This window comes from Panthera pardus, unplaced genomic scaffold, assembly GCF_024362965.1.
Source record: "Panthera pardus isolate Hobbes unplaced genomic scaffold, ASM2436296v1 HiC_scaffold_3, whole genome shotgun sequence".
Lineage (NCBI taxonomy): Eukaryota > Metazoa > Chordata > Mammalia > Carnivora > Felidae > Panthera > Panthera pardus.
In genome coordinates this window covers 34410807-34424841 of record NW_026526876.1, presented here as the reverse complement: position 1 = coordinate 34424841, position 14035 = coordinate 34410807, and the positions used below count along the sequence as shown (strand labels likewise).

The window sequence follows — 14035 nt, the reverse complement described above, 5'->3', positions numbered from 1 at the left end:
AATAATGCTTATTTCAATAACCCAGTTAAAATTTAAATTACGACTTTTTAACCGAAACGCAAAATACTTAATCTTTTGATGACAACAAAAACGATCAGAAATCATCTCATGAGCCATGAGATTGTTGCAATACTTACAAATATTTTAATGCTGGCAACTTAAAAAGATAGGAATCTTCAACAGTTGACAGAGGGTTACGACTGATAATTCTGAAAAATGCAATGGAATTAAAATTATCTGCATTTCCAGTAATGACTACCATGAAAGTTTATGTTCATTTTGGGGGTATGGAACTGGAAGGTGAAAACTAATCATTTTCTGCCTTTGCCTATAAATCACCCTTAGATTCTGTAAAGCACTCTTCCTTTGGGAACTACCCAGCTCTCTGGACGATAAAGTGGAGAACAGAAAGAGGAAAAAAAATTTTTTTTTTTTTACGTGGACAGCAAAGCAAAGATATGCCAAAGAACTTTTTGGGCTGAAAATCCTAGAAGTGACTATGCTGGTAGGAAGCCCAGGCTCTGTAGGAAATACTGTTTCTAGTGTCCTCTGTAATTCTAGGTGCTTTTCCTTTATCTCTAGAAATGTAAAAAATTCCACAGTTTAAAACACCCGGGTAAAGACAAAAATAGGACCAATTCCTCAGTTTGGGGGCCAAAGACAAAGGGATTAATCTAAGAGGAAATGGTGAAAGCTATACCCCCACCATGTGTATTCTCCTATGACAGCCTTTGTTAGGTGGCATATGATCCCGTTTCCTTATCCATCTCCTGGACTGCCAGCTCCTTGAGGGCAGGGACCATACTCTATTGTCATTTTTGTCCCTGTGCCTGACAGAGTGCTTGTTATTTACTAGTTACTTAGTGAAGGCTTGTTGAATAAATAACTTTTTGTCACTGCTTGACACAAGTTTTTATTCCAAAATGCCGAGTAGATTTTCTTCTCAGTTCTTTACAGCAAAAATAAAGTGAAGGAAACAGGAAGAAAGAAAAGAAAATCTGCCTTTAGGTTGACTCTGCTCAAGAATCATCACTGTACTTTTGCAAAATTATAAGGATAATCATCGCAACCAATACTATTGAGCCATAGGGCATCTGTGATCAGCATTTCACATTTAAACCTCACAATAACCTTATGTGATAGATACATCATTACCCCATTTTACAAGTGAGGAAACTGAAGTACAGAGAGGTTGTATAATTTGTCCCAGTTTGTCAAGCCAGTCAAGAAGCAGAGCTGGAATCTGAACTCAGTTCTGACTCCAAAGCCTGTATTTAACTTGTATGAAAAAAAAAGGGGGTTTAAAATAGCCGTTACCTTAAACTTAACTTTGAGAGCATTAAATATAGAAACACTTTGCTGAACTTCATCTCTCCATCTGGGAGAGCTTCTCTAAGAATTACATTTTCTATTTTTATTCCTTTCCTCTAATCATCTCCCATGATTAAGGATTTAATTAGCCTGTGATCATTGAGACTTTAGAGATTTCATTTTTTATTTTTGTATTCTATTTTTTGAGAGAGAGAGTACAAGAGTATGAGTGAAGGAGAGGCAGAGGAAGAGAGAGAGAGAGAGAATCCCAAGCAGGCTCCATGCCCAGTGCAGAGCCTGACATGGGGCTTGATCCCATGACCGCAAGATCATGACCTGAGCCGAAATCAAGAGTCAGGCAGTTAACTGAGCCACCCAGGTGCCCTGAGACTTTAGACATTTTAAAGCCCTGTTACAGGTGAATCAGTGAAAATGAGAAAGGAAGGACGTCTGAAAATTCATCCTTCCGTAAAAGCAACAACAACAACAAAAAACTAGCAAAAATGGTCAAAATCAACTTTCTCAGAACTTTGGAAATTTTAACCAATGGGCTTGCAGCAACCCGGAGAGCATTTATTAAAGAAAAAATTACTAATTTCTATGAGAACAGTGAGCTCTGTTGTTTTAACTTGTCCTCAACCTCTGCTCTCCATCGTGATGGTAGCCTTAAAAATTGCCCACATCCCAGGGGAACAGAATGGAGCTCAAGTTCCTTAAAGCCTCATTCCCAAGGAACAAACTGTCATTGTTTTACCTGTCTAGTGGGGTCCCTAAAAAACTTCACTTGAAAGCCTTGCCCTTGACCTCACTGAGAACTGCACAGTGCTAAAATAGCCTCTTCCCAAGGGGCATTTTTTGAAAACAATTATAGATAAATGTTTTAATCTGGCAGCTATGTGAGGCAATTGATAACAAGACAAAAAATAGCCTAAACAAAAAGCCTAAAAGGAAAAAGCTGAGAAATGAGATGTCCATAGGGACTTTGAAATGCTCCAACATCTTCCTGGGTAACTAGAAGACCACAAGACATATTCCTGGGAATGTAGAAAAAAAACCTTAGCACTAATAAATGAGTTCAGCAAGGTTACAGGACACAAGATCAATATGTAAAAATTAGCTTTATTTCTATACATCAGCAATGACTATTCCAAAAATAAAATTAGAAAAACAATTCCATGTATAACAGTACTCAAAAGAACAAAATACTTAGGAAAACATTTAACCAAAGAAGTGCAAGAATCACACTAAAAACCACAAAACGTTGTTGAAAGAAATTAAAGAAGATTGAAATAAGTGTAAAGATATGCCATGTTCACGGACCAGAAGAAAATATTGTTAAAATGGCACTATACCCCAAATTGAACTGTGGTTTCAGTATAATCCCTATCCAAACCCCAACTGACTTCTTTCCAAAAATTGGCAAGCTAATTCTAAAATCTGTATGTCAATTCAAGGGACCGAGAATAGCCAAAATGATCTTTTTAAAAAAAAAAAAAAAGTTTATCTATTCATTTTGAGAGACAGCGAGCATACACACCCGTGCAGAAGAGCAAACATGAGCGAGTGTGAGTGGGGAAAAGTGTGAGCAGGGGAGGGGCAGAGGGAGAAGGAGAGGGAGCATCCCAAGCAGGCTCCATGCTGTCAGTGCAGATTGCAACACGGGGTTCCATCTCACAAACCATGAGGTCATGACCTGAGCTGAAATCAAGAGCCGGCCACTTAACCAACTGAGCTACCCGGGTGCTCCAAAACGATTTTGACACAGAACAACAAAATGGGAAGACTCACACGCCCTGGTTTCAAAACCTACTTCAAAACTACAGTAATCACGGTGTGGTACTGGCAAAAGAACAGACATGTAAGTTGATGGAACAGAACTGACAGTCCAGGAACAAATCCTCACATTTATGGCCCACTGATTTTCAACAAGGGTGCCAACACCATTCAACGTGGGAAGACTAGTCTTTTCAAATGATGCTGGGACAACCGTATATCCCCATACCAAATAATGTAGTTGGATTCCTACACTTCACACCATATATAAATATTAACTCAAAATGAGTCAAAGACCTAGAAGGAAGAGCTCAAGCTATAAAACTCTCAGGAGAGAAATCTTTATGACCTTGGATTTAGGCGACGGTTTCTTAGACATGACACAAAAAGCACAACAAACCAAAGGAAAAATAGATAAACTGGACTTTATTTAAAAATAAAAAAACAACCCAAAACTATCATATGTCTGATACAAGTCTAGTATCCAGAACATCCAGAATATATAAAGAACTCTTAAAACTCAGTGAAAAGACAAATAATCAAATGTTTAAATGGGTAAAGGATTTGAAGAGACATTTCGCCAAAGAAAATACATGAATGGCCAATAAGCACATGAAAAGATGCTCAATGTCTTAGGTCATTAGGGAAATATAAATCAAAGCTACAATGAGATAGTACTCTACACTCACTAAGATGGCTATGATCGAACAGAGAGACAATGATAAGTGGTAGCAAGATTTGGGGAAACCAGAATCTTCATACATTGGTGGGAATGTAAAATGGTGTAGTCACTGTGGAAAACAGTTCGGCAGTTCCTCAAAAGGGTTAAATATAGAGTTACTACATGACCCAGCAATTCCACTCTTAGGTATGTACCCAAGAGAATTAAAAACATATGACCACACAAAAACTTGTACGTGAATACTCATAGCAGCATTATTCACAATAGCCAAAAAGTCAAAATAATCCAAATGTCCAATAACTCACGAATGGATGAACAAAATGTGACTGGAGCACCTGGGTGGCTCAGTCGGTTAAGCATCTGACTTTGGCTCAGGTCGTCATCTCACAGTTCACGAGTTCGAGCTCTACATCAGGCTCTGTGGTTTTGGATCCTCTGTCCCCCTCTCTCTCTGCCCCTTCCCCGCTTGTGTGTGCGCTCTCTTTCAAAAATAAATAAACATTAAAAAAAGGAATGAAGTACTGAAACATGCTACAACCGGATAAATCTTGAAGCCAACAAGCCATGTGAAAGAAACTAGACACACATTTCTATGAAATGTCCAGAATAGGCAAATCCATAGGGGCAGAAGGTAAATTAGTTGTTGCCAGGGGCCTGGGAGGAGGGGGGAATGGGGAGTAAAGGCTGATGGGTATGGTATTTCTTTCGAGGGGGGCAATGACAATGTTCTGGAATTAGCAGTGATTATTGTCTATCAAAGTATACCATTGGACTATATACTTTATAATGTTGCATATTCTATTATGCGGACTATATCTCAATTTGAAGAAAAAAAAAAAAGAACCATGTTGTGATAAATAGAGAACCAGTTGCCAGAAGATCAAACATGTTAGTAGGTGGAGAAAAGGGGAGCGAAGATTCAAACTCTTCCACAACGGAGGTCAGAGGGAGTTAGCGGTGCGGCTGGGAGCCATGCATTTTTGTTCTTGCCTTGGAAACTCCCCTATTCTTCCTATTCCAGCCCCTTCTTCTACGTTTTTTCAGGCCCATTAACATGTCGGGTTTGTGTAACACTAGTTAATATCCAGTCAGACGATGTTATGAAGAGAAAGAACGTGAGTGTCACATGTCTGGTTAAACACAGTTCCTCAACCTTGAGGCTCCGAATGTCCTTTGGCTTTGAAAAAATAAAAATGGCATTAATACCTACAAGCTTACTGGCGGGCTCTGTGCAAGTAACCTCTTCCACGTGTGTGTCTTCCCCTGCCCACTTCTCCCCCCCCCCCCCCCGCCCCGCCCCCCTGGCTCCCTATTAAGAAAGACTATGAAGAATTATGCAGCCAAAACAATTTAGTAGTTTGTTATCCTTCCCCCAACTATCTCAGTGCTCTACCCCCACTGTCCCCCCCTCTTTCCTGGTAGCTCACCCATGGCCTTATACCCATCGGCTCGGTGCTTCCTCTTACCCAGGCAGCCCTCCTGCTGAGATGAATGCCCTGTGTTTATCTGTAGTGAAAACAAAATACAGGCCACTCCAAGTTATCCTATCTCCTCCTGTCTTTAGTGCCGCCTTCTCTTCATGGAGCTATTGTGCCTGAGCCAAGGGGAGAATGAGAACTGACCCGACAGGTTACATCTGCTGGACCGACAGCAATTGTCTTTCCACAGACTGCGATACGAACGAACGGTGGACGCTGCACTAGACATCATCTCCATTTCCGTTCAATTCCCTCATTTTACAGATAAAACGTGTGCTGACTCAGTCTATTGGCTTTTGGATATTCGTGGGCTTATCTTTATGGGAGTAAAACATAACAACAGTTATCCTCAAAGACTGTCTCATAATCAAAGTTGAAGAAATACTGTTCTAGATATTTTTTTGTTTTTTAAAAAACTCTATCTTATTTGAAGAGGAAAACTCAAGTATTTTTGCAAAAGCTTTCCGTTGCAGAGCAACGGGACAGACTAAAGGTAGCTCACAAAATAAGGGAACATTTCTTACGTGTTATTTTTTTTTTCTCCAAATTCTTCTACAGAGGTCCAGACAGATGGGCTACGTTTCCTTTCTATTAACTGAGGAGACAGAGAAGACTTGAGGACTGAAGCTTGTCACCACTGTCCTGAATGTACTGAAATCCTAACAGCTTTAGCTGAAAAAATGTCCAAAGCAGGCAGTGAAAATACATTTCAAATAGGACAGACTCCAAACTCTCTATGCTGGAATCCCAAGGCATGGAGGGAAAACTGGCTCCTTGGAGGAAAGCAGTTGAAGAAATAAGTAGAGTGATCTAGACCCTATTCCAGTATGTTTGAAGTACTTGGGGATAGAATAACCCCTTTCCTTTATTCATCTACATAGGTTCATGAGCCATGAGAACATGACTCCCCATGCGAAGCTCCTCAATACAAGACATCTAACGGCATCACGTAGATCCTCTCTCAGGGGTTGGGCGGGGGGAGGGGCGAAGCCTAAAGAATCTGAAATGGTGAGCCCATGTTTTAATTCAAGTTCTGAGAACAGCCTTGAAGAGGAGTTTCTGGCACTGAGGAACAGCCCAAGAAGCAAGGGCCCCGGAATCAGGCAGACCTAGGTCTGAATTCTGGCTGTCACTTCCTGGTGAAGGGACTTAAGTAACGAACGTCTCCGAGTCTTTTTAGCAGCATTTACCTCATAAGGCAATTTGAGGATTAAAGGAAAGAGCATGTGCAAAGCACCTAGCATAAGGCTGGGCACAGAGTGGGTGCCTAGCAGTGACGATGTGATATTTGCACCAGGCGGTGAGCAGGAAGCCTGGGGATGCCCATAGGTGGCATGGCCAGGAGCTCCCGAAGCATAGGGAAAAGGAGCTCCCTGCTCGAAAGGTCCTATTCCAGTGAGAAGCTGACTCCAAGGGACGACGCCCAAAAGGCCGGTTGTCATTCAGGTCCTACCTAGTGCCAGGGAATGCGGAATTGTATTACTCGCGAAGCTTCTTAAGTGGTTCTGTCACTTATTGACAGTGTGAACCTAGGCAAGTCACCCGATGTCTCTGAGTTTCAACTTCCTCATCCCCGAAATGAGGATGATACTACCTGTATCACAAGAGTTGCTGGAAAAACGAAAATGAAGTGCCGTGTGAGGGGCCACATCCGGAGCATTTCCCACGTGCCAAGCTCTATTCTAAGAGTTTAAGACACACTGTCTTACTTGCAGCACAAGCGAAAGGTCTCAGCGTAGTGCCGGAGCGCAGTAAATACCTAACAGAGGTAGGTATTAAAGAAATGATATGGGGCAGAGGAGCAACTACCATGCTTCCCAGAGAAAGAAGATGCCTTGGCATATACGTGGGGAGAATCAGATGCAGCTGGGAGAAGAAAAGTAACAGTTGGGTATGACTATCGCAAAGCTTCTGAACTACCACACACGGAAAATAATAAAAGTTACCCTAAATCACCCCAAAAGGACAGCCCTGAGTTGTCATCTTCATCCTTAACGTTGATGCCTTTCTGAATCTGAGAAGAAGCTGTCAGGATTTCCAGTACATACCAAAAAGCGATGACAATATCCTGAAGTGTGTCAACTTGTGTGGGCACGCAGCCGTCTAAAAGGAAGCAGATGGCGGTTGACTGGGGGAGCGTTAGGGCGTCTCTGTGACTGCGGCTCGACTTTGCCTTCAGAGGGTGGCCACACCTACCTCAACGATATTCTCAACAATAATTCAAAAGGGGTAAGGCTTAGATTTTCCTTATTCTCCCTTAGAGCTTATGTTCTTGGCACAATACTGATGCGCCACAGACGAGCCAGCATGTGAATGTGCTCTATCCCGATAAGGTACAGCCTTTCTACATCGTAGAGTCCTTCGGCTTCTAAACTCATGGAGCTCGTACTGTTAGAAGCAATGAAGTGAATTTTTTAAAATAAGCCATCGGTCTGCACCTGTGTAGGTGAATGAAGGAGAAGCACTTTAAAGTCAGGAAAAAAAAAGTATACTTAACATTTAGGATTATCAACCACTGTTGGTTTTCCATAATATATTTCATTCCTGATTTCATCTGAAAGAAATAGGATTATTACTACCATTCAAAAAGTGGTACCTTATTAATAAACTCTTGGCATGGCTTTGAGGTGGATTTCAGATTCAAAATAGACTTTACCACACCGCTAACGTGTTCACTCAGTGTTTATCAATAACTTAAGAGGCTTCATTCAAAAAACTTACTGAGATAGAATTACCTGAAACCCAGGGGTGAATCGAGGCCTTGTAGGGTCTGGACCTCATCTACTTTGGGAAATCCTGCCTCATCAAAACATGCAAAATTATGCGTACAGGAACTGCGAGGGTCCCTCCCAAGACTTCGGAAGGGGCCTATGTAAGTGAGAAGACCTGAAGTTTAAGCTTCAGTCAGTTCAAGATAAATCCACCTCAGCTGGGGCCCAAAAGGTTTACAAACTTATTTAATGCTGGAGAAAATATTGTTTCAACTTATAAACACCCCAGTAATTAAGTCACATAGGTAATAACGTGACTGAATTCACGGGATGGCATCTCCCTTGCGCATGCTCTCTTTCTCTCAGAATAAATAAACGTTAAAAAGAAAAAAGAAAAGAAAAGTTTGGCCCCAAACAAGGAGCCCAACCTCCAATACACACTTACTGTACTGTGATAATTTTTTGGAAGTTAACTGTGAATTCGTTTTAGTAGTACAGCTCTATTCAAACCACATTGAAAGGGTGGGCCTACGCCGGCTGACTCCATCTTGTTCTGTGTCCTTCACCTTGACCACACCTCCTCCCCTTGAGTAACCCCCCCCCCCAACTGCCTAACAGCACTCTTCCCCAGGACCCTTCCCCAGCCAATCAGCTGAGGCCACAGCCATTACCTCACCAACTGCCCCTAGGCCCCCATAAAACCTTTGTCCTTTTGAAACTGGCTCTCTCTCCCCGGTATCTCACCTCTGCATCAGTGCAGGTAGGGGATTGAGCTCGAGCTAGCTCGAATAAAGGCTCTTTTGCTTTTACATCGGACTCGGCTCCCTGGCGGTATTTGGGGATCACGAATTCTGGGCATAACACACATGACATGAGTATTAATTTATTCTCAATACCAGCTAGCTCTGGTTCTTTAATTACCTTTTTCTGTCATGTAAGATCGATGAGGGAGCATGAGGCAAGTTGAGGGCAAAATACAAGTTAGCACATGCCCCCGCCCCAGGTGGGATATGTGTGATTCTGGCTGCTCGAGGACAAAGGAAAGGAAAGAAAACAAATGGTTAACTGATAAGAGATCTCAGTCGGGCAAGATAGGAGTTTCCATCAGTTTACAAATATCTTAGTAAATTACAAGAAAAAGGCAATCTTATCAATAGCCTAATCGCCAGAAACCTACAGAATCAGCTTCCTGGAGCCCCAACATCACCCCTCCATAGTGATATGGGGAACAAAGGCAAGAAGGAAATCTCAGGTAAAATTAAATTTCCTTATAACCTGCAGCCTATTGACAGATACTTGAGGCAGGCAAATAAAATATTTCTCCAGGAACTCCCTACTGTCTTAATGCTTTGCTAGACGGAAAAACAACCTTAGCTTGACAATAGCAAGGCCTCTGGTATCTTAGGAGTCCTCTTTCACATATCACAGTCCCTCTGGAGACTTCCCTTTTGACTTGACCTCCCAATTCCATAGCATATAACCTGTCACTCTTCACAACCCCAGTGCAGTTCTTTCTGCCCACGGTCCTGTCCCTGTGCTTTCATAAAATCGCCTTTTTGCACCAAAGACATGTTCAAGAATTCTTTCTTGGCCGTCGGCTCCCGACTCCCCACCATCTCCCCAAAACTTCATCAAGATGAACGTGAAAACTCAACACAAGCAAGTTGTTGCCTTGTCCACGACAAATCTTTTCTATTCCACAACCATCCCCTACTTTGTCACCCCCTAGCTCGTTACCCTGCTGCACTGATGCCAGCATGGCTCACATACGTTTTCCCATCAACGGCCATCTTTTTCTCCTTCCAGTATGAAAGATTCTTGGGGACAGTCCCTGTGTATTCTTTGTACCCCCAGTACTTAGTACACTGTCGACACAGAGTGCGCGTGGCACTGAGTGTTTTTCAATGAATTCATTCATTGTTATCAACGGATTCCACCCTATTTTGTCCTGTATTGGCTACATAACTATGAAATTCAGATTCTTAGAAGAGACTCTCGGTGTTATAAGATGCTTAGTAGAGGTGGTGAGTTTTAAGACATTATATTGACACCACTAAAACCTCTTGGTGGAGAAACTCAATGAGCCCGTTCTCTGGCATGCCGGCAAAACAAAAAACTGACCCTCAGTATTCTTTCCCCAAGTTAGGCATCAGCAAATTAATGAGAGGAGAGAGGAGGCCCCTGCTCTTGGGCACCCGCAGGAACTTACTCCAGCTCCGGACACACCGTAAACACTTTCATCTAATGGAAGATAAGTTGTGAAATCGGATTTCTGAACCACAAGACAGTAAGACAGTCTTTTCCAGCGTCTGCTTTAGAGGAGGGTCTTCAACCTTGAGTCTAAAAATCCCCCTCAGGCCACTGAACATGTCCAGTATGATTTGCTTTTTTACAGAGAAATCACAGAATTTTCCGGCTGAAAGGGAATAACACACTTCTTAATTGAAGAGTGGTCAGGAAAGAAAACACATGGAGAGCAGTGCCCTGTGGCAGGCATTCAGGAGTTCTTTCTGCTTTCCTGATGGCTCAAGAAGCACCCACACCTTTTGCTGCCTGGAGAACTCTGTGCTAAACTTAGTTCTTTGAAGTTCTCTTTTGCATAGGAAACTTGCACATGAGCAGGAATCAAAGTTAAATTCAAAAGTGGATTTCAAGGACCATGCACACCTTGGGGAAGCATCACTGTCACGAATTCCCATGATAATACTGACTTGGGTGTTACTTGCTTGGGGCTTTCATTGCCCACACAAAGCTGGGTACGAGGGAGGGCAGAGAGTGCCATTTAGGAGTTAAGACAAGTCCCTTGGCCTCTTTGTACCTTAGTTTCCTCATTTGAAAAAAAAAAATGGATTTTAAGACCTACTTTCCAGAATTCATACTGGGTTTATTAACACACACCTAACCAATCACTGTATGATATTTTTACATGTAGTTTTTTTTTGTTTTTTTTTTTACATGTATTCATTTTCTATTTCACTTACAGCTTGTGTAAAAACGGCATTCCATGCCAGGCCTGAAATGTTCCAAAGCTCAGTTCGGTGAGTAAATTGCAACGAAGATTTCTACACACACACACACACACACACACACACACACACACACACAAAACAAGACACAAACAAAGAGAAAAAAAAGATATTCTTTCAGAATATTTATCCTTTGGCAGTGATTCTAATTTATAGATAATGAAACATAACCACAATACTCTCTCCATACACTAAAGAAATCTCACTATGAAAGATACTTGCCTTTTTAAAAAAATATTTGCATGAAAGATTTATACTTTCATGTTTATACATGTGGTGCATTAGATACAAATCAGTAAATGCTCAATAAATACTTGTGTTAAGTAAGTATTTTTTTCTAGAGAAGTAAGTTTATTTCTCTAGAAAAACGTTTCACAACTTTAGCACTGTTGAGATTTATGGTTGGATAATCTTTGTTATGGGGGGGGGGGGTGCTGCCCTGTGAACTGTAGGGTGTGACAGCAGCCCTGGCCTCCACCCACTAGATGCCAGGAGCACATCTACAGTCTGACAATCAAAAATGTCTCCAGACACTACCAAGTGTCACCTGGATGCAAAATCACCCTGGCAGAGAACTGCTGCTCTAGAACGATTCACTCTGATCTCTATAATAACTCTCACACCAAACTTTGCCACAGACAAAAAAGATTTGCTACATAATTTTAGTAGCTTTCGACTAATAAAGTTTCATTCATTCCAAATGAATAACAAAGAGGTTTACAATTAAGTTTAATACAAATTCCAAATATAATGAATTTATATTTGTAACTTACATAAACTTCAAAAAAGGTAGTGATTCAAATGTACGTCTTTCAATAGATTGTATTTTATTGCAGGATAAATCTCTAGGAAAAGGAAAAGGAAAATATTGCCTCAATTAGCTATAAGATATCTAATTAGTAGGATGGTAGTATTGAATAAGTAGCTTTTGGCTAAACTCTGAGTATTAGGAATTGTTATTTGAACCTTCCAGAGCCCCTAACCCTGTCCTCACCTTTCTTAAGAGTCTCACCTTTGTGATCTTCATACATAAAATATACAACTATAGATCTTGATAGATCTTGGAAGTAATCTTTCCTGAGAGCAGAAGAATTGATTAAATGACTGTTTGTGGCCTCATCAATTTCTAAATTATGAGCTCAAAGTTGTGATCTCCACATATAATTTCTAATATTAAAAGGGATATTCTCACATTAGCACACCTTCCTGGTTTAGTTCTATTTCTTGACACCAAGTCAATACCAGAAGAGGTAAAAGATACCTTTTCATTTAACTTGAAAAGAAGTTACTCCTCTAATCAATACCTAACTTTGAACGAACTCAGAATTATATTATCATATTAATAGAAATTTATTTTTGGTTGTACGTTGCCTAAACGGTCTATGAATTTATCAATTGCTTCAGCTGCAAGTGGGGCCAACAAAAAAACAACATGGTCCTGGATTTTTATTTGGAAACACCCATTCTTGATTATGGTTGACCCTCTTATTTCCATGGATTTCAGCCGAGTCCCTCACTTTCCACCTACATGGGTACCACCATCTTCTGACTGGCATTTTCATCTCTGGTCTCTCCCATTCTAATCTATACTGCACACAGTCACCAGATTAATTCTCCAGGAGTGGTTCTCAAATATCAGAGTCACTTGGGAACTTACTCAAGATGCAAATTCTCAGCTCTACTCTGGACTGAGTGAATCAGGAACTGTGGAGGTGGAACCTGTGTTCTGACAAGGCCTCCCGGTGACCCTGGTGCAGTCTAAAGTTTGTCCTAGAGCACTGCTGTGATAACACGGTAGCCTGGCATATTATCCAAGGCCTTCAAAATCCTAAATCCGGCTCTAGTTTCCTACTCTACAGATACCAAAGAAATTTCTCCTGCATTTTGCCTTTCACTCACTCTATCTTGCAAGCATATTCTTCCCAAGATGTCTATCTGATGATACGTCATAGCCATTCAAGGTTCTGTTCAAACAGTATTTCTCTAGTAACTTCCCTGATCCAACTTGAAGTCTTCCCCCCCTCTTCTGTGTTCCAAAAACAACTTATACTTCTCATTGCCCAAATCCATTTCTTCCCCTCCCCCTCTCCTCCTCCTCCTTCTTCTCCTTCTTTTAATTTTTTAAAGTAGACTTCACGCCCAACCTGGGGCTTGAACTCACGACCCTGAGATCAAGAGTCGCATGCTCTACTGACTCAGCCGGTCAGGTGCCCCAATTTCTTCTTAATATAGTTATTCTGGCATTCCATTTCCTCTGGGCATAAACTCCATGAAAGTATGGACTAGTCTTGCTCATCTGCGTTGTCTACTGTGTTTAAAACTGATGCATGGACAAAGAACAAACTCAAATATTTATAAAATAAATTAACAGCTGGGTAGTGAGTAGAAGGAGCAAAACGACTGAAAAGAAATGTCGTTTTACGACTTTGTGGCTCCCTCTTCTGCACTTTGTCAGTGCTTCATCATCCATTTAGTGCTTAGGCATTATGGTTTAAGCTTCTGTTTATTTTCCCTGTGAAATCATGAGTTCCTACAAGGGTGGGAAGCCTGTCTTAACCATCTGCGTGCCTATGGTACTGGGCATAGGGCCTGTCACATTCTTTTTTAGGTTTTGATTCACATTTTTTTTGAATGAATGAATGAGAACACTTCACCTGACATGAAATAATTGGCTTACAAAGTACCTCATAGTAGAAATAATGAAAGGCCCTATCCATTGCGCAGTTTGTCTCTTTTGGTTTTCTCCAAACTGTGTTTGTAACGTTTGGAGCCCAGAGGGCAGAGGTAGCCAAGAAGACCAATACAAAGTGGTTGTCCCCTAAGACTTGGAAGGTTTGATAATTTGAAGGGCTATTTTTAGTGTCATATGAGATTCTTTTTACTCACTACCCTTAAGCCTTCCACATTTGCAAGAAGAATCTATTTTCTAAAGCACATCATTAATAAGGATTAATGAGGGGCGCCTGGATGGCTTAGTCGATTGAGCATCTGACTTCGTTCGGTTCAGGTCATGATCTCACTGCTCATGAATTCGAGCCCCGCATTGGGCTCTGG

At 41.3% G+C, this 14035-nt stretch overlaps 1 protein-coding gene across 1 annotated transcript in view; it reads right to left on the bottom strand.

Annotated features, from left to right (window-relative positions):
- Window positions 1-111: 111 nt before the first annotated feature.
- Window positions 112-14035, bottom strand: part of LOC128774152 (leucine-rich repeat-containing protein 37A3-like) — a 29077-nt gene continuing 15153 nt past the window's right edge. Inside the window, exons 6-8 of the mRNA XM_053892224.1 lie at window positions 11755-11826; window positions 10937-11017; window positions 112-209 (exon numbers count right to left, since the gene is read on the bottom strand). Coding sequence (XP_053748199.1) covers window positions 134-209; window positions 10937-11017; window positions 11755-11826 — 229 coding nt within the window. The 3' untranslated portion in view covers window positions 112-133. The remainder of the gene's footprint in view (window positions 210-10936; window positions 11018-11754; window positions 11827-14035) is intronic.